General features: G+C 42.6%; 2 protein-coding genes across 7 annotated transcripts in view; one reads left to right on the top strand and one right to left on the bottom strand.

Annotated features, from left to right (window-relative positions):
- Positions 1-26,645, bottom strand: part of LOC125878876 (uncharacterized) — a 189,120-nt gene that overhangs the window by 16,196 nt on the left and 146,279 nt on the right. The window lies entirely within an intron of this gene.
- ap2a1 (adaptor related protein complex 2 subunit alpha 1) overlaps positions 1-26,645 on the top strand; it is a 91,433-nt gene that overhangs the window by 61,463 nt on the left and 3,325 nt on the right. Inside the window, exons 13-20 of one of the 4 annotated variants that reach the window (XM_049560193.1) lie at positions 5,469-5,623; positions 10,393-10,455; positions 11,102-11,184; positions 17,355-17,444; positions 20,992-21,115; positions 23,326-23,442; positions 23,546-23,615; positions 24,141-24,275. In XM_049560193.1, the coding sequence (XP_049416150.1) occupies positions 5,469-5,623; positions 10,393-10,455; positions 11,102-11,184; positions 17,355-17,444; positions 20,992-21,115; positions 23,326-23,442; positions 23,546-23,615; positions 24,141-24,275 (837 nt within the window). Of the gene's footprint in view, positions 1-5,468; positions 5,624-7,728; positions 7,792-10,392; positions 10,456-11,101; positions 11,185-17,354; positions 17,546-20,991; positions 21,116-23,325; positions 23,443-23,545; positions 23,616-24,140; positions 24,276-26,645 lie in introns of those variants that run through there. The other 3 variants (XM_049560194.1, XM_049560191.1, XM_049560192.1) reach the window with 3 other exon arrangements.

Below are 26,645 nucleotides of genomic sequence, written 5' to 3'. Positions count from 1 at the left end.
GATGAAGAAATCAATGCGGTCAATTCTTGAAGAGAAATTGGGGAGAAGCAATCTAAATATATATTAGGTTTTACAGCTGTGTTTGAGGTTAGATAGGTACTATCTGAGGACAGGAGGTCATGAATTTTGCCTCTAATAGTTAGAATTTTGTCATTAAAAAAGCTCATAAAATCATTACTGCTAAGGGCTAAAGGAATACAAGGCTCAATAGAGCTCTGACTCTCAGTCAGCCTGGCTACAGTGCTGAAAAGAAACCTGGGGTTGTTCTTATTGTCTTCTATTAATGCTGAGTAATAGTTTGCTCTGGCATTATGGAGGCCCTCTTATAAGTTTTGAGACTGTCTGTCCAGATTAAACGAGATTCTTCCAGTTTTGTTAATCGCCAATTCCTTTCAAATTTCGCGATATTTGTTTTAACTTACGGGTTTGAGAGTTATACCAAGGAGCGAACTTTCTTTGCTTTTTTAACTTCTTTTTAAGAGGAGCTACAGAGTCAAGTGCGAGCCTACAGCGCTATCGACAAAATGATCAAAGTCGATGCAAACCTCTGTTACTGAGGGACTTGGTATTGAATTTAACGACGGAGTAATCTTTTCCTTAAATTTTGCGACAGCACTATCTGATAAACATCTAGTATAGTAACTGTTGCTGAGTGGCGTGTAATCGAGTAAAAAGAAATCAAAAGTAATCAGATAATGATCCGATAGGGATTCTGTAGAAAGACTTTTAGATTATCAATTTCAATTCCATACGTCAGAACTAGATTGAGGTATGGTTAAAACAGTGAGTGGGTTCATGTACACCCTGACTGAAGCCAATGGAGTCTAATAATGAGATAAACGCGGTAGCCAGGAGTCATTATCAACGCCGACATGAATGTTAAAATCGCCTACAATAATAACTTTATCTGATTTAAGAACTAAACTGGATAAAAACTCTGAGAATTCAGATACAAATTCAGAATACGGGCCAGGAGCACAGTACACTATAACAAATAAAAGTGGCTGCGAGGTTTTCCAGGTCGGATGTAAAAGACTAAGAACGAGGCTTTCAAATGAATTATAATCTAGTTTAGGTTTAGGGCTAATTAACAGACTAGAGTTAAAAATGGCTGCAACTCCCCCTCCTCAGCCGCTGCCTCGAGGAATGTGGGTATTATTATGACTGGGAGGAGTGGACTCATTTAGACTAACATATTCATCTGGACACAGCCAGGTTTCAGTGAGACTGAGTAAATCAATATGATTATCTGATATTAATTCGTTTACTAACACTGCTTTAGACGATAGAGACCTGATATTTAACAGTCCGCATTTAATTCTCCTGTTTTGTCTTTCTGTCACAGAAGAGGTTTTAATTTTTATGAGGTTGTTATGCACAACTCCTCTTTGTTTAGTTTTAGATTTAAATAATTTAGGTGGTCGGGGGACAGACACCGTTTGTATAAAACTATGAAAACTATGGCTGGGTAACTGAACTAGAAGCTCAGAGAGGCGTATAGGACTGCGACTCTGAGTCCTGGTCTCAACTCTGGGTTGTCAGGGATTTAAATTACTAATAAAGTTTGCCAGGTTGCTAGAAATGAGAGCAGCTCCATCCAAAGTGGGATGAATGCCGTCTCTCCTAATAAGACCAGGTTTTCCCCAGAAAGTTTGCCAATTATTAACGAAACCCACATCGTTTGCTGGACACCACCTGGACAGCCAGTGATTAAATGATGACATGCGGCTGAACATGTCATCACTGGTCGGATTTGGGAGGGGTCCAGAGAAAACTACAGAGTCTGACATCGTTTTTGCATATTCACCTAGTAACCTCCGATTGGCGTAACCGGGTGTCATTGACGCCGACGTGAATAACAATCTTACTGAATCTACGTTTAGCTTTAGCCAGCAGTTTTAAATTAGATTCAGTGTCGCCCGCTCTGGCCCCAGGGATACATTTGACTATGGTCGCTGGTGTTGCTAACTTCATGTTTCTCAGAATAGAGCTGCCAGTAACCAGAGTTTTATCCTCAGCGGGTGTGTCACTGAGTGGGGAAAAGCGGTTGGAAACGTGAACAGGCTGGTGGTGAGCCGTGGGCTTCGGCTTGGAGCTGTGCTTCTGGCGAACCGTAACCCAACCTCCCGGCTGAACGGGAGTTACTGGACAGTTAGCAGAGGCTAAGGCTATGCTATGTGGCTCCGCACCGGCTACAGGGGGCTGGCTAACTACCGCAGCTACTGAATGGTTTTCCATGGTGCGGAGCCGCGCTTCTAATTCAGCTATCAGGCTCCTCTCCTGTGGAATTATCTCCCTGTTGTGGTCCGGGAGGCAGACACCGTCTCCACATTTAAGACTAGACTCAAGACTTTCCTCTTTGATAAAGCTTATAGTTAGGGCCGGCTCAGGCTTACCTTGTACCAGCCCCTAGTTAGGCTGACTTAGGCCTAGTTTGCCGGGGGACCTCTTATAATACACCAGGCACCTTCTCTCTCTCTCTCTCTCTCTCTCTCTCTCTCTCTCTCTCTCTATCTATCTATCTATCTATCTATCTATCTATCTATCTATCTATCTATCTCTCTCATATATGTCCTGTTACGACATCTTGATAACTCGGCCGTACTGCATGTCCCTAACTCAGCTTCTTCTCCGGAGCCTTTGTGCTTCACTGTCTCACAGGTTAACTTACGCTGAACAAAAATATAAACGCAACACTTTTGTTTTTGCTCCCATTTTTCATGAGCTGAACTCAAAGATCTAAAACATTTTCTATATACACAAAAGACCATTTCCCTCAAATATTGTTCACAAATCTGTCTGAATCCGTGTTAGTGAGCGCTTCTCCTTTGCCAAGATAATCCATCCCACCTCACAGGTGTGGCATATCATGATGCTGATTAGACAGCATGATTGTTGCACAGGTGTGCCTTAGGCTGGCCACAATAAAAGGCCACTCTAAAATGTTCAGTTTTATCACACAGCACAATGCCACAGATGTCGCAAGTTTTGAGGGAGCGTGCAATTGGCATGCTGACCGCAGGAATGTCCACCAGAGCTGTTGCCCATGAATTGAATGTTCATTTCTCTACCATAAGCCGTCTCCAAAGGTGTTTCAGACAATTTGGCAGTACATCCAACCGGCCTCACAACCGCAGACCACGTGTAACCACACCAGCCCAGGACCTCCACATCCGGCATGTTCACCTCCAAGATCGTCTGAGACCAGCCACCCGGACAACTGCTGCAACAATCAGTTTGCATAACCAAAGAATTTCTGCACAAACTGTCAGAAACCGTCTGAGGGAAGCTCATCTGCATGCTCGTCGTCCTCATCGGGGTCTCCACCTGACTGCAGTTCGTCGTCATAACCGACTTGATGCGCTCTCCCTGGCAGCTTTGGCTACTCACTTCCGTGATTATGAGGAAGATACAGGGGATGGGGTCTCCCAGGCCTCAGAGCCAGGGCTCCCACTCCTCAGCGCAGCGTTCATTGGTCGACAAGGAAGACAGCTCCATGCATGATATTATGCGCATGGCCCTAAATCGCCTACATACGGACATACCACAGCAGGCGGACTCAGCTCCTGCAAGTGCCTTCTTCAAGCGCAGGCCAGCCTCCACTGCCTTTGCTGTTCCCCACTCTGAGGACTACCTGAAGGAATTGCAGGCCTGTTAGAGAGACACTAGAGCTTGCTCCCATCTCTCTGCTGATGGTTGAACCCTGGCAGCTATGTACGACACAAGAGTGGGCCTGATCGCCTGCCAGCTATCGAGCCTACCATCGCATCCTTCATTGTTTCCCCTGATGAGGCTCTGCGACGGGATGCTAGGTGCCCTCGACCGCAGTGTCGGATCAGGGACGACCATCTCACAAGGGACCCCCAGGGGCCAGGAACTGAGGCCTCGGGGCCGGCTGTCAGGTATGTCTTCTTTCAGCAGTTCAATTACTGGGCTACTCACACTTCAAGCTTCAATTCCGACGCCGGCCCCCTACATCCAACCGGGTCAGAATGACCATTATCAGCGACCTGGCAAAAGCCCTAGCATTGGACCAGGAGTTATCCGCCCTCCTGGCCAAGGGCGCCATTGAGGCTGCAGACCCCCTGTCACACCCCACAGGGTTCTACTATTTCCTCGTGTCAAAATAGACCAGCGGATTTTGTCCAGTCTTAGATCTGAGGGGACTGAACAGGTTTATGAAGGTCATGCCATTCCACATGCTGAAGGACGCTTATTTTCATGTTCCCATTGCCCATCAACACCAGCAGTTTCTGCATTTTGCCTATCGAGGCTGCCACTGGCAGTTCAGGGTGCTACCATTCGGGCTCTCCCTTTCCCCAAGGGTGTTCACAAGATGTGTTGCAACGGCCCTTGCGCCTCTGCAGTCTCAGGGCATGAAGGTTCTCCCGTACCTAGACAATTGGTTGATCTGTGCACCATCCCAGACTCAGGTGTCCCAAGATACAGACCTCTTGTCGCACGTGGCCCACCTAGGACTCAAGGTAAATATGGAGAGGTGTCTGGAACCATCTCAGACTACAATTTTCATTGGTGTAGAATTGAACACTGTAACTATGACAGCTTGTCCGTCTCCCCACCGTGTGGCCGACATCCTGCACCTTCTTCCCCTATTCCAAAGGGGATGCCTGTTGCCCATGGTCATGTTTCTTCCTCTTTTGGGCAAACTAACATCGGTTTCAGCTGTTGTTACACTGGGCTTGCTATCGCTGCGCCCCCTGCAGAGGTGGTGGAACAGCTTCCACTTGGATGCCAGGCGGCACAGGCGCAGGAAGCTCAGGGTGTTGCAGCAGTGTCTCCTCGCCCTGGCCCCCCTTCCATCTCGCAGGGAGACTGTCACTACAGATGCCTGCCCCTTGGGATGGGGTGCAGTGTGGCAGAGCAGGACAGCTCACGGACGGTGGTCTGTGGATGACGTTCTACAGGGTTAATGTTGCCACTCCCCATCCACTTGGTGTGGTCCTCTTACCAGAATCCTCTGATTCTACTCATTGAGGTTTGTAATCTGGATTCCTCGTGACTTTGCTGGTATAAGTCATTCAGTGCTTAAAACACCGCCTCTGGCGGTCAGCAGACATGAAATAGAATGAAAGTTACAGATGTAACTACGGTTCTATGAATCCCGAATGACCGCCGGAGCACTCTGTCACTCAGAATCCTCGTGTTCTCGCGACAAGATTCTGTAGGAAATTATCCTCTGATGTCACCGGAAGATATAGTCTCTTTCGGGTCATCCAGGGTCACAGGTGACATTATTGGTATACATATTAGAACTGCACATGCGCTAAGGGGAATATTCAGTGCTTAAAGCACCGCCTCTGGCGGTCATTCGGTATTCACAGAACAGCAGTTACATTCGTAACTTTCGTTTCTTGGTTGCTTTCAGTTGCCTGTATGCGTACCAGCAGCTGTAACAATATACTACATTTTATTGCCTTAGTCAGGTTTCCGTTTGTTTGTTTTTTCAGTCCACCCCATCACCATCAGCAGACCTTCTCGGGATTCGTTCTGCTGCTCCCGCCAGTGCCGCCCCAACCAGTGCTGGCAGCCTATTGGTGGATGTGTTCTCTGAGGCAGGTCCTGCTGCTCCTTCTGCTGCTGTGAACGACGATGGCTTCTTAAGGTAAAAGGTCATCTCTTGATGTGCAGGTGTAGAATCTACCATTAGCCAAAGTGTCGTATGGCTGGCTACAATACAGCTTGCTTATAATGCTAACTAGCTGCTAAAGAGACAGTAGTACTGTAGAAATGATCCCGATCCGAGTCTTTTATCATCAGTGATCTGCTGGTACTGAGTCAGATTCTGTACTTTTATCTACGTGTTGATTGAACTTGTATCTGATTCTGCAGAATGCTGCACTTTAATGCTGCACTTTTACTGTAGTAAATGACTGCTGCGGTCCAACACCAGGCTGAGGAGAATTAAACAGGAGAGTTCAGTAAATTATTTTGATTGGCTTTATTTTAGCTGATACTGATCCTTAAGATCTGTTTGGGACATCTCTACCTTCTCCTGTACTGCTGCCTTTACTCAATGTGTTTTTATCCACGTAAGTAACCAGGTTACTTAGAGAAACCAGGTTACATGTAGTAGCGCAGTCACTGCAAATCTAATCATCTCTCCTTTTGTCCACTAATTCCACTGTTAATTTCCTGACCTGATCTTTAGTCATGCAAATGCATACTTTTTCAAAACCGATGAGAAACCCAGGGGATGACTATACGAATCTGTCATATACTGTTGTTTTCTGTTTTAATCTGTTAATGTAGCCTAAGTAGCTGTGATGTTTGTGGTGTGTTTGTGCTGTTAGACTACTATGCAACTAGTTTTATTGTGTCCATGCTGGTTGTCATTCTGTTGGCTCTATCTTTCTTTGCTCTACCTTTGTCTAATATGGACCTGTCAACCTGGAGATATTTGTATTCAGATGCTGATGTTATTTTTTTTATAAATATGATAGAAGATAACTAAGACTTCAGTCAGTGCTCCTAGTTAAATCTGTCCCTTGCCCTGCCCTCCCTCCTCTCTTTGCTGTTGGCCGTTTTGTCTTTATCAGACAATGCTGAGCCGAAGCTAACTAGAGTGGTTTGAAAGAAAAGAAAGAAAACAAGAAAAACATGCAAGTAAAAGCCATGAAATGGGATTTGACCTTTGACTTTGCCTTTTCTTTGATTTCACAGCTGTGGAATCTCAGTAATCATTGTTATGTCTCTTCACCAGTGATAGTCTTGGCCGGAGACATTATGTTTTCAGGTTGTCCATCCATCCCATTTTTGTGGATGTATTATCAAAAGAGCACCTTGAGGGAATTTCTTCAAATTTAGCACAAACATCCACTTTAGGTCAAGGATGAAATGATCAGAATTTGGTGGTCAAAGGTCAAAAGTCATGGTCACTGTAACCTCTTCTGTTGTATTCTTGTGAATGTGGTATCTTACGAACACCTTAAATGACTTTCTTCAAATTTGGCACAAACATCTACTTGGACATAAGGATAAACTGTTTAGATTTTGGTGGTCAGTACTCAAGATCCATATGACCTTGTCTCTGTCTCATTTTATGAATGTGATATCTCAAAAAGGCCTTAAGGGAATTTTCTTAAATTTGGCACAAACATCCACTTGCCCTCAAGAATGAACTGCTTAGAATTTGGTGGTGGAAGGTCAAGGTCACCATGACCTCACAAAACTTGTTTTTTGCCATAGCTCATTACTTACTCATTACTAATTAGGACAAAATTTTACACAAATAATTAATAGAATAAAATGATGAAGTGATGACATTTTATATCCAAAAAGTCAAAGGTCAGCTTCACTGTGACATCATAATATTTTTCAAAAACACTTTTCTGGCCATTACTTGACTTCATAACTCAAGAACAGATGGGGAGACATTTGGTCAGATACTGAATTGGCGACACTCATCTTGGGTGTCCACCTTGAAACTATGTTGATTGTATAGATCTTCTGTGCTGCCAGAGGGAAGACGTATGTGAAACATGCAGGAAAAAGTGTAGACTTATCTTCATGGTTGGCAGGTCTGCTACACTTGTCTGTTTTTTTATCTTGCTGTGTATGTGACTGTCTTTCGTCTTTTTCTCTCCTTCCCTTCTCTCCATTTCCCTGTGTGTGTGTGTGTGTGTGTGTGTGTGTGTGTGTGTGTGCGCGCGCATGCGCGTGTGTCTGACTGTCTGTCTCCTGTCCTCTACCGTGATTGGACATTGACAGAGAGCTGGAACAGCCCACCGAGACCTCTGACTCCCTATTGGTGGAGGGTTCTGGTGACTCGGAGTAAGAGCCCAGTAGTACCCTACAGAATTAGCTACAACAATACAAATATGGCACATCCAAGGACAGGCTTTTAATGTTGAAATGAACATGTTAATTCTACACTGAATGGATAGCTTAGTGCACGAGCCATTTCGATTTACATAAAAGCACCTGACTTGCTCTACATATATGTTGATGCCTTTCAACATTTTTAGAACTGATAAGCTTATCATCAGATAAATAGAACTATCACCAAACTCAGCAGCTCTGTCATGTAGGTTGTATTGCTTACAACTCTTGCTGTCACCAGCATTTTGAGTTAAAGCAGGCAGCTGTTCTCCGTTTAAAAAAAAAAAAAAAAAAAAGTTGGCCATGTTCATAAAGGGCGCTCTGCAGTTGTACTCAAACTCAAATAAAAAATGGATGTATTTGGTTTTGTGAGAACCCCCTTGCTGACCAGGAAACTAAATCTCAGACCTGATGGTCTAAGATTGATTTCAGTTGTATTGTAGGTTAGTTTGTGTGTACTAGCAACACAGTCTGTCATGATAGCTATGCACCAGTGCATAGTTACCTGTGTGAAACAGAGGCTTGTTGTGGGATAACAGAAGATACAGATGAATGGGGAGAAGAAAAGCTCACAACTTACAACTTAATGTATGCTGACCACTGAGTATACGCTTTATTTGCTTTTTTTGCTCTAAAACAATGCACATTTGAATAAAAAGCAGACAGACAGCATTTGAGAGGTATGACCTAATGATCAGAAAACGTAGGAGAATGCACTCAGGCTCTGCTGCCACTAGAGGGTTTAGGCAAATTATACAAAAAGAAAAACTACCCTGCAAACTTAATTTCCTGGGTCACAAGCCAGGCTTCCATAAGTGCAAATTTGAACAGAATTTTGAAAAAAACAGCAAAAGAAAATGCAGAATAATGTGCGTTTCTATCCACTGCTGTTATGCAAATATAAAAAGTTGAGTCCATTGACATAAACAGCTGGTGGTGCTTATTTTCCAGTCAGTACCAGTTAACCATTGCAGAAGAAAACAGTGAATGAGATAGCACAGTTAAAAGAGCACCAGTCAAACCTTAAATAATAAAGTACAATGTAGAATACAGATGGAAATGTGACATTTTTGTTTGTCTCATGTATTAATTTAGAGAGGTTACAGTCTCCTCATCCCTCTGACACTATGTGTCTCCTAACCTTTTACCATTTTTCACCACCTCAGCCAAGCTTAAAATTTGTTTTGTTTTTGTTTTTGTTTTTTTTGCAATATTTTAAGTTTTGAGAATTGTAGCATTTCTACTCAGGGTTTTTTTTGTTTTTTTTTATTCAGAAATTAAAGATGCACATAAAAATGGTGCTTACTAGAAAAGACTTATGAACTAGACTACTATGGACTTATGAAAAGACATTACACATGGGCATCACTAGGCCTGTCACGATAACAAATTTTACTGGCCGATGAATTGCGTCAGAAATTATTGCGATAATATTGCGTAATATTGTGCTTTTAAGACCATTTTTGATATTGTTGTAATTTTAATTTTAAATTTAATTAATTTTTTCTCCGCCTTGTCTCCCCCTCATGAAGATCGCACTGTGTGTGTGTGCGTGTGTAGCCCATAGCCCCGCCTCCCCCACAGAGACAAAGACACTCGATGACAAGAGCTTTCCCTCCATTCATTACGCTAATGAACCAACTCACTTGGCTGCCAGACGATGCACGGCAGTGAACGCTCTTGTCGTCCAGTCTCTTTGGTGGAGAGAGACGAGGAAAACAAATACGCATGAGTATGGCAATTAAGCGCGGCCGGAAAAGTTACCGTCTCCCTTGTCATTTACCGTGCAATTAATCGACTTATCGCATATCGCGACAGGCCTAGGCATCATGCAAGTACTTGGTAACCACTCCACAAATGCAAAACCAAGTTGCAAACTTAAAACCCCAAACTTTTTCTCACAAAAAAATGTTCCTGGCATCAAGCTTTATGTGTAGATTATGGATGTGTTTTTAAACATGTCAACAGTGTTTGATATAGAGTACAGTCTGAACACATTTGGACCCTAAATCATTTTTTGGCTCAAAGAACATAGGATTTCAAATGAAAGTGTCTATAAGGTTGATAGAAACCTCGCTGCATGTAAATAAATCGTGGCCCATTTTGGATGTTGGTCCCCCAGTTTTGGAAGTCTGGATATAAACAGTCAAATGAAAGTCTGCACTTCACACTGAATAGCTGTTGTTTTTATTTTGTGATACAGTGTACTTGAGTGTAGCACCAAAACAACAGAAACTGTCCAGATTCATACTGACTGCACCAGATGAGTATTAGTTACACAGTGTAACTACCCAACAGAAACCTTTCATTTTGTAATTGTATCATCTTTGTACAAACTGCTTTTACTAACCGTCTCTGCATTTTATCCTTCTTTCTTCTTCTCCTCTCATGTTTCTCTGGACTAATGTTGATCACACTGTCACTGTACGCTGTGGTGAATGGATGGCTTTCTTCACCTCTCATTTCTGCTCTATCCATTCATTCCCCATCTGTCCTGTTGTCTATCTGTATCCATCCCTCCCCTGTCCTCTGGGCTGTCCTGTGGTCTCTCAGCTCTGCTCCTCCCTCTGAGGATCCTGCTCCTCCCCTGTCTGAGGCAGACGAACTTCTTAACAAGTAAGGTCTTTCTCTGCGTGTAAGCTTTGTCATGTGTTTGCTTAGCTGCAGCCCTGCTTGATTTCTGTAGGAAGGGTTTGACTTGATAAGCACTTGGATAAGCCATTACATTTACTGCTTTGAGTTTTGTTATAGTGCAGCCATCTGACCAACATAGTGCTGTGATGAATTGGGTGATGATCAGTCCTGATTGCTAATAGGTTCCTGTTTTAAAGAAAGCCAGTGCAAGATCCACCACTTTGCCTAATCTGTTTGCCATGCTGTTTTTCAAGTTGGACTTAATACTCTGAAATCTGAAATAATGAAATGTTTTTCTATACACTCTATGGTTCACTCTAATGGTTTTTTACCAGAAAATAAATTTGTACTGTTTGACTGGGGCTACTTACCTATTTATGCCTAATTATTGTTCACACTGGAAAACAAAGTGAGTCTTGAATACAAGAAGTCACTTTCTAAAAGTTGCAGACAATCTGACACCAGTTCCACCAGGAGCAATACAGACCTGTGCAGACAACAACAAGCACTGTTTATTTTGCACTGGTCAGTTATTGATATCAAATGTTATATTCTTGACTTTAGTTATTCTTTTTGTCAAAGCTATATTTTAGTGCTGACTAAACCTTTAAATGCCTTCATGCTACAGGTTTGTGTGCAAGAACAACGGGGTTCTGTTTGAGAATCAGCTGCTGCAGATTGGCATCAAGTCAGAGTATCGTCAGAATCTGGGTGAGTTGTCACAGAAAGCAGGTCAGACCTTTTCTTTTTTTTTTTTTTTTTTTTTTTTTTTAGTTTGATAAGTGGCCGCGGCCTAATGCATTTTGTTAAGGCTCGGACATTATTTCTGCATTGAACGTTGAACGTCCGTGAATAGCTGCGGTCACACGAAGCTCTTCTATTCACAGTACAATTGACGTTCTGTGTCAGTCCCCAGCTGGAGATGGGCTGCCGAGATCAGATAAAACTGACACTAAACAAGGCTACTGGGTCTGGAGTGAATGTCTGTCAAATATCCAACCTAAACTACCTTCACTATGGTGAGGCGGCTGCAGCTGTGTTGACTGCAGTGTTTTGGACTGGACAGGAGTGTGGAGCAAAAGACTGAGCATGCATAGTCGGCGCAATTGCTGTGCCTACAGTCTGTGCTGTTACAAAAAATGTGCTGCACACAGACATAGGCACAAGTGCCCGTGTGGACTCTTGCAGAGATGGGTGGATGACAACATTTACATCACACAGAAGATACAGATGGCTGTACTAAGTGGGTGTGACCTGAGTTTAAGTGGACTAATGGCTGTGCTCTGAGAAAATCCAGTTAACCAGATTGCCCCACCCTCGCCTCTATATGACAAGCAGCATGCTGCCAGGATCAAATGGAGTGCAGCCATTCATAAGTGGGCGTGGTTTGTTTCAGTTTGTTACTAAGTGGATGTGACTTGGGGCCTCATGTACAAAGGGTGCATACGCACAAAAACATGGTGTATGTCCTTTTCCATGGCAAAGTTCAGATGTATCAAGGGTGAAATGACCATGGAAATGTGCGGTGCCTCACGCCAACTTCATAATGAGAATAAGAATAACTTTATTCATTCCCAAGGGGAAATTCAATTATCTGTCAGCTCATCTATTATATGTCAAAGAATTATAAAGCCTGGTGGCTGTTGGTATATAGGATCTTCTGTATCTCTCTGTCCTGCATCGAAGAGAGAGGAGCCGTCTACCACAGTTTTTTGGTCCATCAGGGTGTTGTGGAGTGGATGATCTGGGTTGTTCATGATGGCCTCGAACATCTCCAGTGTGTATCTCTCCACCACCTCCTCCAGTGTGTCCAACCTGACTCCAATCACAGAGCCAACTCTTTTGACTAGTTTGTCCAGCCACCTTGCATCTTTGTGTCTGATGCTTCCTCCCCAGCAGACTGCAGCATAAAACAACACACTTGCCACCACAGACTGATAAAACTTCTGCAGCATCTTACTACAGATGTTGAGAGATCTGAGCTTCCTCAAGAAAAAGAGGTGGCTCTGCCCCTTTTTGTAGAGAGCGTCTGTGTTTAGGGACCAGTCCAACTTATTATCCTGGTGTACACCTAGATTACTTATAGCTTGGCACCACCTCAATGTCCACCCCACAGGTATTCACTGGCTGAAGAGGGGGCTTGGCTCATTTCCTTGGTATTTGAGGTGTTCAGGAGGAGACAGTTCTTGTGATTCCAGTCACTGAAGGCTTTTATCAGGTCCCTATATTCAGACTCCTGCCCGTTCCTGATACACGCCACAGTAGCAGTGTCGTCTGAGTATTTCTGGATGTGGCAGGACTCAGAGTTGATTTGAAGTCCGCCGTGTACAGTGTGAACAGGAATGGAGCCAGGCCAGTCCCTTGTGGAGCTGCCGTGCTGCTCATTAATGTCCCAGAAACACAGTTCCCCAACCTGACATACTGTGGCCTTCCTGTAAAGTAATCTGTGATCCAGGAGATAAAGGAAGGATCCACTGCCATCTCTGTGAGCTTGTCTTTGAGTATGTTGGGTTGGATGATGTTGAATGCACTTGAAAAATCAAAGAACATGATTCTCACATAAGCGCCAGGTTCCTCCAGATGAGCTAGGCAGTGAAGCATGTAGAGGACAGCATCGTTCAATCCAATGTGTTGTTTGTATGCAAACTACGGGGGGTCGAGTTTGTCTTTGATCTCAAGTTTCAGTAGGCGTAGAATCAGCCGCTCCAAGGTCTTCATGATGTGCGAAGTGATGGATATTGGTCTGAAGTCATTAAGTTCAGCTGTAAATTTAATTTTTGGTACCAGCACAACACAGGAAATCTTCCACAGTGCCGGCACCCGCCCCAACTGTAGACTGAGGTTGAAGATCTTGTGGAGAGGTTGACACAGTTGGGCAGCACAGTCTTTGAGGAGCCTTGGACACACACCATCTGGGCCAGCAGCCTTCCCAGAGCAAAGTCTTCCCAGCTCCAACCTCATCCCCATCTCTGTGACAGACAAGGGTGGAGGCACAGGTGTAAGAGAGGGGGTGGCTGCCACATTGGAGTTTGTACACAAGTTGTGGAGGTGGAGGTGGAGGTGATGGAGGAGGAGGTGGAGGAGGAGGAGAAGCAGCATTGGAAGTGGGAGTGGCTGTATTGAATCTACTGAAGAACTGATTGAGTTCATCAGCTCTTTCTGCATCACCCACCACTGGCTGTCTTTTCTTGTTGTTGTAACCAGAGATGGTGTTGACTCCTCTCCACATTTCACGGATGTTGCTGTTTTGTAGATTCCTCTCTTGTTTCTTTTTGTATTCCACCCTTGCCATCTTAAGTCTCTTCTTAAACTCATGTTGCACTTGTTTGAGCCGTGCTTTATCACCGTCTCTAAAAGCTGCCTTCTTCTCATTGAGTATTGCCTTTATGTCACTGGTAATCCAAGGTTTGTTATTTTCTGCAGAAGAACCAAGCTGTGATCTGACCTGCCCAGTAGTGGTAAGGCAATGGCTCTGTAAGCTTCTTTGACATTGGCATACAGCAGATCAAGGGTTTTATTTTCTCTGGTTGGACAGTTAACAAACTGTGTAAATCCAGTCAGGTGAGAGGAGAGGGAAACATGGTTGAAGTCTCCTGATATTATCAATAGTGCCTCAGGATGTTTAGTCTGTATCTTAGCAACGAGTTCATGGAGAACTTCACATGGAACTTCAGCAGTTGCCTTGGGTCAGATGTACACATTCATTCATTCATTCATTCATTATATTTTATTTCCGTGTCATGCCATATATTTGGCCCATCCCACATGGGATTACAAGACACATTATTTACAAAATATACATCTTCCGGTCTTACATATACAAAACATGTGGAAAAAGAAAAGAAACACAAACAATATAAATAAATATAAAAGAACTGTTATATATCTATGAATGTATAAAGAGCTTTTTTCCTCTTCTCCCAAGCTTTCTCCAGATACCTGGCTAATTTATGTTTCATGTGTAAACAGCCAACTCAGTCTTTGTGCGTCATCCATATTTACAAAATCAGCATCCATTCTTGTCTTACTAAACAAAACTTCACGCAGTTCATAATATAAAGGACAGTAGAAAACAAAATGAAACTCATTTTCTATATCATTTAAAGAACATATTGGACAAATCTGTCTTTCTTCTTCTAAATTAACTTTCCGTCCAGTTTCCACAGCCAGAGGTAAAATGCCAGATCTCAGCTGGGCACATAAAGATCTCTGCTTTTTTGACAAATTATATACAACATAATTCTCTGTACCATATTCAGTTTTTATCCTTGTAAATGTACGCAGTTTTGGCTTAGTCCATATATCCTCTGCCCACTGTACTTTTTCCTCAGTGAATACAGATTCTCTAAACAAATTAATATTAAGTTTTTCATTATTAAAAAAGGCATTACCAAACCCAGAACTACAAAATAATGTACACAAGTATTGTTATGATATGACTGAATTCTCTTGGTACATAATATGGCCTTATACCAACTGCCAAAAGTTCAATATCTGGACAACACATCTTCTCCTTGACAGTAATATAGCCAGACCCCCACCTTTTTTCTTGCCACTAGCTTTAGAGTCTCTGTCCAATCGTATGAGAGTGAAGCCAGGTAGATCCATGTTGGAGTCTGAGATGTTTTGATTCAACCACGTTTCCATAAAACACATGAGACTGCACTCACCGTATACTTTCTGAGTCTTCACCAATATCTCCAGTTCATCACTCTTGTTGGGCAGAGAGTTGACATTTCCCATGATGACTGATGGCAGAAAGGGCTTATATCTCCATTTCCAAGCCTTCACCTTTGCACCAGCACGGCAGCCACGAAAACACCTCTTCATCTCGGCTGGAATAGGATGGTGTCCTCCAGACTTGCTCCGTTTCAATGAAAAAAGCTCCTCTCTTGAATAAACTCTTCTCTTCACAGAAGTATCCATTAGTAGTTCAGAAAAATATAATAAACATTCAGTAAAACTAAGTAGATTGCAGAGCTACCAGACTTTGCTGCTACTAGTTGAAGCGCATGTTCTAGAAATATGGCTGGCGTATTCTACAGCTGTTGATCCTTTGGCGACACTTAGAGGTGATGCTGGGAAACTGTTATAATAAATAAATGTGAAAACAATTAGTCCTCAGCCATCACAGGATGAATTTGTTTGTCAACAGGAAGCATTTTCATTCAGTCAATGTACAGATCATATGTGATGCGCAAATGCAATTAACCAACAGTGGCGAGGTGTTGTATGGAAAAGTATGGAAATAAATTTGATCAATTTCCAGGTATTAAAAAGTATGGAAAATGAAAAATAAAGTATGGAAAAATGTTTATGTTTCCAGACTATTACCACTTTTCTAAAATACTGTTTTCTAAAATAGAAAATTAAGTAGTTCCAAAAATAATTTAATCTGGATCGTGTTTTATGCCGGGCCAAGCACAGTTTGTGTGAGAGCAAACGTCTCAGAAAACATACCGCCCCTTTTACCTGATTGACAAGTGGTATGTCCAGTCTGCTGCCCCATGACCCTCCTCCAGCCCCCCAGGTATCAAGGGGGACGCAGAGAAGTCTGAAAATTATGGTATGGAAAAGTATGGAATTTTGAAATTCCAAATGTGTAGGAACCCTGAACGCCATGATTCATACATTCTGAGTAACAGCATGGTTGGGAACAAACTACTAGCTGGCACTGTTCGTGATGGGTGGCTTCTTGGTGAGTAAATAATTTATTTGTTTAATTGTCCTAATATTAATCCCCCTGATGCGCATTGAGCATGTGTGCCCCCCAGTATTATCCTGTCTTCACAGCATCAGTACTAGTCAGTGGTTAAAGTTAGTGACTTGGTGTTTTTTGCTGGTTAAACTACAGCTTTAGAGCTTTCTAACAAGTCCCTGATTGTCTCTGTGTGTAAAGTACTCATGTCAATAAACCCTTGCGTAAAGTGTGAAATTTCTTAATCAGTCTCACCTTTTCCCCCAGCGTACTTCTGCATTCATTTTTGAACATTTACGCATGAACCACTATCTTATAGGGCTGTGAGCAGACTATTGTATGACCCATATGAACACATTTGTTGTAAGTTTCACAAATTTATAGGTATTTATCTTGGGGGTAATCCGAGTCACCCACATGTGCTCCCACCACCCCTGAGAGAGCAGTGTCAATCACAATTGTGGCGACTCTCTGTTGAAACAGGGTGAGCTCCTCCTTACCTGTCCCCCGCCTGTTTGGCCACACTTTGCCAGTGGACAGCCATCCTCGGCTTCAGGTCCACCTTATTGTCGGACCATTTCTTTTTTAATTCTGCGTGTGTACACTTTTCTCACCCCATAGCATTGACAGCCTCACATACACTCTCCCACTCACTCTTCTTGCACTTAGTATTGATGCCGGAGGACAGCGTGCCAGAACGTACATTTTTGCGCACCTCCACTTCAGTGAGTAGCGTCTCCAATTCGCATTCTGTGAAGTTTTTCCTGTCTTACTCATTCTTTTGTTTTAGTTTTCTGATCGTGCAGAGAGGGGAATCTCAGGTGCAGGGCCCATTTAAATATGATTTGCATATTTAAATGGAGGAGTGGACAGGGAGGGGTCGTGTACTCCAACATGTGCACTCAATTCCACATTGATTGGGATGTACAAAGGAAATGTGTTTGGATTCACGCATATGCACAGATTCATACATCTGGATGTTTTTGTGCGTATAACGTTTTTTGGATTTAAGCGTACGCCATGTTTCAGTAGGAAATCCACGCAAGTCTTTGTACATGAGGCCCCTGGTGTTTTGACTGTGCCTACTGTATTTGATACTTTTACTACTTTGTACTCAGAACTCCATAAACTATCAGCCATATTAATAAGCGGAATGATCTTGTAATAATAATGTCTCTTTCAGGGAGAATGTACTTATTTTACGGTAACAAGACGTCAGTGCAGTTTGCCAGCTTCACCACCACAGTCAGCTGTCCTGGAGAGCTGCAGACTCATATCCTTTCTGTATACATGTTTCAGTATGTGAACAAACCACAGAAGCTTCAACCACTCAGCGTGGTTTTTATGCTGCATATCTAATACTGATGACTGTAACTCTGTGCCTTAAGCCTGGTATACACTGTGCGATTTTGGGTTGTCCCAGAAAAAAGATGACCAACATGAAAGAAATGTGGTGATATACTGATTATAGCACGATGCAGCGACGTACGTACGTGTTTGTCATGGATCGTGAACGACAATGAGTGTCGTACACGATAATCCATCATTTCATCTCGTGTAGTGTGTCATAGTTAATGACAACTGACACCTCAGGACGTTCTGACAGAAAGTCTAGCATGTTTGATTTTCTTTGTGTCGTTCACGACTGCTCCCAACTGTATGACAACAACACCCCAGCCTTTTTGATATTTTCTCTAGGGATGCCGGTGTGAAACAGCAGAGGCACTTTATCAACCTGGTGAGTACTGCCATTAGCATCAAGCTAGCAAAGAATGTTATTTCTTTATAATGGAAACGGACGTAGAGTAAGAAAATTAAAAAATAGTGGTGGGGCTTTTACTTACCACAACTGCAAAGGCTGCCAGCTTCATTTGAAACAGACTACATTATAAACGGGCCGTTATTTATTATTCCCTCTGTATTTTTATATTTTTACTTTATATCCGCTCCCGTTTGCTTTGATAAAGTTAATGCATTGCGCCATAATTTCAAGCTCAACACTTCCTGTATGTGTTTCAAATTAAGAGCCCCTTGTAACTTCAGTTGAGAGAATCCATTCATTTTCTAAAGAAGCTTTTATTGTGAAACATTTGCAGGAAGTTGTTGTGGAGGATTCAGTGACTAGGGCTGTCAACAAATATTCTAAATTCGAATTTAAATTCGAATTTGAAAAAAAAAAAGGACCTTCAAATGTGAAAATTGATATTCGATTGTGGAGAGAAAAAAAAAAAAACACCACCGCAGCTGTCCTCTCTGTGAGTAGGCGTTGGCATCAGACGCGCATTTCTCCAGCCTGGTCGACAAGCGGTTCTGCTCCTAGCTGTTGTCTCCGTTACTCGGCTTGACACATTCACTCGCAGCTCATGCAGAAAATAGATCAGACGCCGAAACGATCGCTGCAGGGTGCGAACCGGTCACGGTCCGGTGCTTCGAGGCTATTCGCAGTGTTTCCGCGGGCGGTGTGGCCACGGGTCAGAGAGGGGGGGCGAGCGAGAGGTCCACGGTCATTTATAACGTAATGTTATAGGTAATTGTTTTATGTGTTTTAATGTGTAGGTATGTAAATGTTTTCAAAGACGTTTATGTTGAAATAAAAATACCTACAAGTAGTTACGTTTCCTTGTATTAATACATATACATGTATGTTTCCTTGTATTAGTTTGCCCTCTTGTGGACATAATGCGGGAAAAAAAAATATTCGAATGGTTCGAACCTATGAGTTATTTTTAGAAGGAATATTCGAACGTCATTTTTGAGCAATTTTGACAGCCCTATCAGTGACTTGCATGTTTGCATATGGTACTTCAAATGTAGCTCCTGCCATCTGATGACGCTTTTTTACATTACTACAACAACATTTCAGCTGGCACATGAACAGACACAGTGACTAAAATAATAGTAAAAGTAATAAAAATAGGACAAGAATAACCCGATGACATCATACTTGTTTTGAAAGAATACCGGGTATGATCGGTGTGGACCATCGTGTAGTGCATCATGTCTGTTGGCCAAGTCACGGCACGATTTTATGTCTCCACAATCGCGTAATGTTACATAGTGACGGAAAGAATGGACGGAAATGTCATGTAGTGTGTACCAGGCATAAAAGGGTGGACTTACGTCATAAAGTGAGAGAGGTTCAAGGATGGCCATTGTCACAGGGTTGTGACCAAATACAGCCTGGGATAAAATTCTCACAGCGTCAGAAATGTGGGATGACCATCTTACTGTGCGACTGCTGTTACGACTTGTGACTACCAACCAACCAATCGAAAGGGAAGAAGGGAACAGTAGCGGAGTTGCAGCTGCCAAGTGAGCAACCTAGCAGCTGGCAAACACGCACACAGACACACTGCAGTATATAGTGCCCACTAAACTTTTTTAAGGTTTTTTAATGTGACCCTCTATGTTGTTCTTTACAGTTGGCGAGGTAATAACCCATGCAGCATCCTTGTGCACTCAGTATGGGAAGCTATTGCATTGTATGTCGCAGCCTGCAATTCAGTAGGCGTACATCGCACAGTCTGCATACATCAATAGGGATGCACCGAATATTTGGTAACCAAATATATTCGGCCGAATATTGCAAAAAAAAAAACCCCACACATTCGGTATTCGGTGGAATAAGTTAAAAGCAAGGCCGAATAATGTGTTTTGATAACGCAATCAAACAGCATGCCGTGACGGGCGAAATAAAATGTCGGCAGTGTGGCGATTCGCCCGTCACGGTACTCGCATTTGCGACTAAAAATAGTTTTGAGCGAGCAAAATAGGCTTAAATCATTCAGCACGCTGTGTGAGTACAGATTTCAACCACCAGCAGAAACGAAAGGCGAATCCCACCGATTGTGGGTTGAACGGGGGTCACAGACACAGACGTTAATGTATTCCTGTCAAATACAGCGGCCATCGGCTTACCGCGACAGAGAAGTCGGTTCCAATAATATCCTCTTCTTGGTGTCATGACTGCCCAAAAGTACCTGAACAGCCGAGCCAGCCGAACACAGGTATGTGACGTGTCGGAGGAGAAACAAGCCTTTCACATTTCTGTCTTTGTGTCAGTAACGGCCCACAAACCTCACCGCACTTAAGGGACTGTTCATTACTTATGAAGGGACTTGTCAGGGTAGGAGGGTGGCTGGTTGATTTTTATTTTATTTTATTTATTTTATTTTGATCCCCCCTATGTTAATCACTTATTGATGCTGTTTTTGAAGTATGAATAAGTCAATAAGTAATTTATTCCATTGAAATATCATTGATGTATTATAGAAAAGTGATTTATCTTTTTATAAATGACAAAAGGCACATCTGCCTCATTTTCGCTGTGGTATCGTGATACTACTCAGAACCATGATACTTTCACTGGTATCGCACAGTGGGTCCCAATTTTGGTACCGTGACAACACTAATCTGGAGGGGGTTCATCTGCAAAAACTAATGAAAAACTAAACAATGATATTCGGTATTCGGCCAAGCGTTTATTAATATTCAGCTTTGGCTTTGGCTTCGGCCACAAATTTTCATTTTGGTGCATCCCTATACATCAAACTTGATATCATACCCAAGTTTATTAGACCCATGCCACACAGTGTAGCTACACTAAACTTATAAGATTGCTAAAATCTCACAGTCTCTAGGAGGCATTACAGTTGTTGCTATGTAAGTGAAAAATTAATATAATAATGGGGACTTCATAATGCTGCCTGATTGACAAAACTTTCACTGACTTTGTGAGGCAGTGTGAACACTGTCCACAGTCTGAGGTGTGAAAAAAATTAGTCTGTGTGATGTCTTGATGCTCCTTGACAACCCGCCACAGCTCAACGTTCAGACCAAACCAGTGGAACCACTGGTAGAGGGTGGAGCCCAAATCCAGCAGGTCCTCAACATAGAGTGTCTGACTGACTTCTCTGATGCCCCGCTGCTTAACATCAAATTCAGGTAAGCACATAAAACCAACCCCAGTCATGATGTTAAGCAATGAAAAACTACACATTGAAAGTTGGTCAGAATGGGTTCGATGGACCTGAAAAATTAGCCCTTTTCCTTCACTGTATGGATTATCAAACAGGGCTGCTAAGGAAGGCAGCTACGGAACATTTTCAATTCTTTCTATGAGTTTCAACACTTTTTCATTATATGCTTTACTTTGAGGTTCATAAACCACAAAAACTCAACTTGTTAAACAGTGTCCAAATACAAGCAGCTTGTCCAGATGAAATGCAGTATATTTGGCCAAATTGTGATTATAATCAAGAACTAACAAAAAGCAAAATCTCTCATCTATTTCATGCCAACTTTCAGGACTTTGGAGATTTTGATTTGCAGTGCTGTCAACATTAAGGTCGGGGCCAGTAAGATTTTGAAATTGGATAAGCAGTTCTTTGTCAAAGTTTGTGATGGTTAATCTTCTTTAGTTTGCTGCAGTGGCTTGTCGTGTGATCATGGTAGTCACTGAAACAGGAGCTGATTTTAGTGCGATAGTGGTGATGATGCTCCTCTTTACCAGCAGAAAACAGACAGATCAGTGAAGAGAAACAGGCCCTGAGCAACATCAGCTTTAAAGTCTGATAATGTGCTCTGAGACAAACAACATCTGTGATATTAGTTATAAATCATGTCACATTACGAACCTTTTCCTCAATTAATATTGTAACCTGCACTATTTAGCGCGTGATGAGATGATATTAGGTGGACAGTAGATAGCAGCTCTGCTTTTTGAAATCGTCGTACGTTTAAAAGGTTCGTTTTTCTGGGTGTTTTGCATCTGTCTGTGGCATAACTTACAGGAGGCATACATGGGCAGCAAGAGAGAGCAACGGGGACCACAGTATAATTTCCTAACTCAGATAGCTCACTTTCAACAGGTCAGATCGTAATATTCAGGTGGAGAATGATGATGAGGATTTAATACAGGACGAAGAGAGCACACAGACAGACTAAGAGGGACGGTGCCAGGGAGATATCTCCAGTGAAGAGAAGCAAGAGAGCAAATGTGTTTTTTAATTTTGTCTCGTACACTGAACAAAAATATAAACGCAGCACTTTTGTTTTTGCTCCCATTTTTCATGAGCTAAAAGATCTAAAACATTTTCTATACACATAAAAGACCATTTCCCTCAAATATTGTTCACAAATCTGTCTAAATCTGTGTTAATGAGCACTTCTCCTTTGCCAAGATAATCTATCCCACCTCGCAGGTGTGGCATATCAAGATGCTGATTAGACAGCATGATTATTGCACAGGTGTGCCTTAGGCTGGCCACAATAAAAGGCCACTCTAAAATGTTCAGTTTTATCACACAGCACAATGCCACAGATGTCGCAAGTTTTGAGGGAGCGTGCAATTGGCATGCTGACTGCAGGAATGTCCACCAGAGCTGTTGCCTGTGAATTTAAATGTTCATTTCTCTACCATAAGCCGTCTCCAAAGGCGTTTCAGACAATTTGGCAGTACATCCAACCGGCCTCACAACCGCAGACCACGTGTAACCACACCAGCCCAGGCCCCCCCAATAAAGCAAAACTGCACATTTCAGAGTGGCCTTTTATTGTGGCCAGCCTAAGGCACACCTGTGCAATAATCATGCTGTCTAATCAGCATCTTGATATGCCACACCTGTGAGGTGGGATGGATTATCTCAGCAAAGGAGAAGTGCTCACTAACACAGATTTAGACAGATTTGTGAACAATATTTGAGAGAAATGGTCTTTTGTGTATATAGAAAATGTTTTAGATCTTTGAGTTCAGCTCATGAAAAATGGGAGCAAAAACAAAAGTGTCACGTTTATATATTTGTTCAGTGTATTACAAAGTTTCACAACTAATTGAGCAGTACAATGCATTGGTCCCACGGTGCAAGGTTTCTGTGCGTTAAGATTTTTTGGCAGATGACGGATTTAAAAAATGCATCTGAAAATATGAACTGGGTGTTCAAAGGCCTTAACACACTTTGAAAGCACATTCTTTTCTGCTGATACACTTGAAATGATTAAGACTAACTAGTAACGGCTATCACTGGAGTATAGGGAGAGGAAAAAACTAAAGTTATATGCTCTGGACAAGATAAATCAATCCTGTCTACATGGAACTTTAGGCAGAAACATACAGATGGATATGTAGACCTGCAGTGTGTATGTGTTATGATCAGATATGGTGGAGCGCTGCAGAATCTGACCCTGAAGCTGCCTGTCACTATCAACAAGTTCTTCCAGCCAACTGAGATGTCCTCACATGACTTCTTCCAGCGCTGGAAACAGCTTAGCCAGTAAGTGTGTGTGTGTGTGGTGGTGGTGGTGGGGGGGGGCTTTTAAAGCGCATAGAATTTCCCTGGTAAAGCTGCTGACCTTTCCTGTGTCAACTCTCCTCAGGCCTCAGCAAGAAGCACAAAAGATATTCAAGGCTAACCACAGCATGGACACTGAAGTACTTAAGGCTAAGGTACACACACATTAAACTACTCATTCTTTTGTTTGCTTCTCCTGCCACTTTTTATCATCACAGAGCTTACCAGCCACGTCTGTCTCCATAAGAAAGGCTGTGTGGGGACCTGGCTGTGTGCTTCTGAATGTACACCACCCAACCTTCAGTATTCTTGTGTACAACCAAGGATTTGTTTGTAATTGACAATTTTACATACATTGTTTGTACATACCGCATCTTTACCAATCAGCCAAAGAGAAAGGGTGTTAAATTATATAAGTTATGCTGACTATGCTTCCTTTTCATTTACAGTTCAAAGTAAAGTAACAAAAAAACTTATCTGGGCTCTCATGTTGTGGTAGATACCTAAGTTTAATTGGTGTTCAAAGTGTATGAAAATCCATATTTATAAGTCTAAACAACTTTTTTCATAAGGAATACTACCATTTTGTCAGTAATGTCCTATATGATGATATTATTATTACTTTTTTACGGTCTCCTTCATCCTTTCTGATGCATGTGTGCTGATATGTTTGTGCACAGCTACTGGGACTAGGAACGGCCCTGCTGGACAACGTTGATCCAAACCCAGAGAACTACGTGTGTGCTGGAGTGATCCAGACTAAAGGCCAGCAGGTCGGCTGTCTGCTAAGACTGGAGCCAAATGCCCAGGCACAGGTACAACACAGCAAATACTCTAGCTTTTCTTTGCGCAGCTTCAGAGTTTTGACTAAATATTCTTCTTAATCAAACAGCTGCCAGGCGACCAGAACCAACAGCGCTCGACAGTGTGAGCGTTTCACTCGTATTTGCAACTAAAAATAGAACTGTAAAAAATATTTAGGGGCACATGTGCGCATAAAAAAATCAGCCGAAGCAGCCTATATTTTTTGTCAATAAAAAAAATATGATAATCTAACCGCAAATGTTGGAGGAACTCCAGCCGCCTTCCCTCTTCCCTCTTCCCCGTGTGACACGGTTATGGGCGGTTTTCCAAGCCACTGTCGGCACAATGAATATAAGTCCCACTGTCGGCAGCGTGGAAATAAGTCAAAGTGTGGAGGAGATAGACCGGGTTAAGCGGCGGAACTCTGGGGAAGCCTGCTCCGTTCTCCCCGCAGTTAGGGACCGTTCTCCATGGCCAGGCTGTCGGCTGGGTGGAAATAAGTCAAAGTGTGGCGGAGACGAGGGACCAGGAAAAGCGGCGGACCTCCGGAGAAGCCTGCTCCGTTCTCCCCGCAGTTAGGGACCGTTCTCCACAGCCAGGCTGTCGGCTGGGTGGGAATAAGTCAAAGTGTGGCAGAGAAGAGGGACTGGGAAAAGCGACCGAACTCCGGGGAAGCCTGCTCCGTTCTCCCCGGCCAGGCTGTCAGCTGGGTGGGAATAAGTCAAAGTGTGGCGGAGAAGAGGGACCGGGAAAAGCGGCGGAACTCCGGGGAAGCCTGCTCCGTTCTCCCTGCAGTTAGGGACCGTTTGCCACGGTACCGCTGCTGGGCAGGGTGGAATTAAGTCCTGCAGAGTTTCAGAGGACCTGGAGAATGTTTTAGGATAGTAATAACATCATATGAGATAATCATATTGCAAAGATAATATGTATAAGATAATAACATTAAAGACAAAATTAAATTGCAATACTTTTTCAAAACTTGATGATTTTACCTGTCTGTACATTTTGTATACAAATTCATTAAATAATTTTGCTTGTAAATGTTTATTTGCATCAAGTTTATTACGGAAAACACATTATTTGATCAATTTACATTGTGCCCCTAAAGTTCTATGTGCGCTCCTTACTTTTTCAACTTGGGAGCACATGTGCTCCTTGGGAAAAAAGTTAGGGTCAAGCCCTGATCAAGTGTTTTCCATGTTCATCACTACATGTGAGAATGTAGATTCGGAGGAAATTGTATAATTCTGCTGTATAGCTTAGCTGATGTGTGAACAGTTTTCTGATCCTATCACTGTATGTATATCAGCTATGAACAAAAACCCTTGGTTGGTTCAGTACTATTTTAACACATGCTCCAGTTTTGAAATCAAGTAGACCAGTTTTGGTCTTTAAACAAACCTAAACAACACAGCTGTTAAACTGAGACCTGACCCAGGACCAGAGTAAGGCTAGGTCCAAATTATGTTTATTCTCATCAGGTTTTCGGATGTATTTTATGAATCTTAAAAGTGAACTGTGCAAGATTTAGGGGGATGTGGTGGCTGCTGGTGTTGAATTGCAGATTGCAACCAGCTAAAAACTCATGCAAGTCAGAATTCCTTCAGTGTTCATGATTCAGGTAATTAGAAACACTGAAAAGAACAGTTTCATGTTACAAATTGGTGCATCGAGGTCACTTCCTCTCCAAAACAAGTAGACCTGGTAAATTAAACCGGTAAAACATTGAAAATTGCAGTTTCATGTTACAAATCCATGTTTTTCTAATGTAATTCTGCATAGCGCTGCGGGCAACTAGTCCAATACATGCTAATGTGTGCTCACCGTATCTCTCTGAGAACATAAGATCCAGACATTCAGAAGGTTTTCACGAGAAGCTGAATTATCCACAGAGGTCCCTTCCTCTCTCAAACAAACAGACTGGATGATTTAAACCCCTAGAAACACTCAGTAAAGTAGTTTCACATTCCATATTAATGTAACTCCGGTGCTGCATATTGCAGTTGGGCTTCTGACTATGGTGGCTGACACGAAAACGTAAAAACGTGAACATGTGAATGTCCCTGTCTGGAGACAGTGTTTGGTTTGTCTGTTCTGGGCTACTGTGGAAACATGGCGGTGCAACATGGTGATCTTCATAAACAAAGACCTGCTCCCTATATCATTCTCAGGTAACAAAAACACAACGGTTCTTATTTTCAGGTGATTATACACTAAAAAAATCATTATTATTATTTTCAATTTCTGCCAATATATTCCCCTAAATTCTACGCACTGGCCTTAGAAATATAAGGTTATTGCGGTCCACAGGGACCTCCGTGCCACCCCACCATCTTCCAGGAAACGCCAGCAACTTCAGAGTTGTGGAGATGAGATCAGGT

The sequence above is a fragment of the Epinephelus fuscoguttatus genome, linkage group LG19 (genome assembly GCF_011397635.1).
Source record: "Epinephelus fuscoguttatus linkage group LG19, E.fuscoguttatus.final_Chr_v1".
NCBI lineage: Eukaryota > Metazoa > Chordata > Actinopteri > Perciformes > Serranidae > Epinephelus > Epinephelus fuscoguttatus.
Note: the sequence above shows the minus strand (reverse complement) of the source record. Positions and strands in the feature narration are given on the sequence as shown.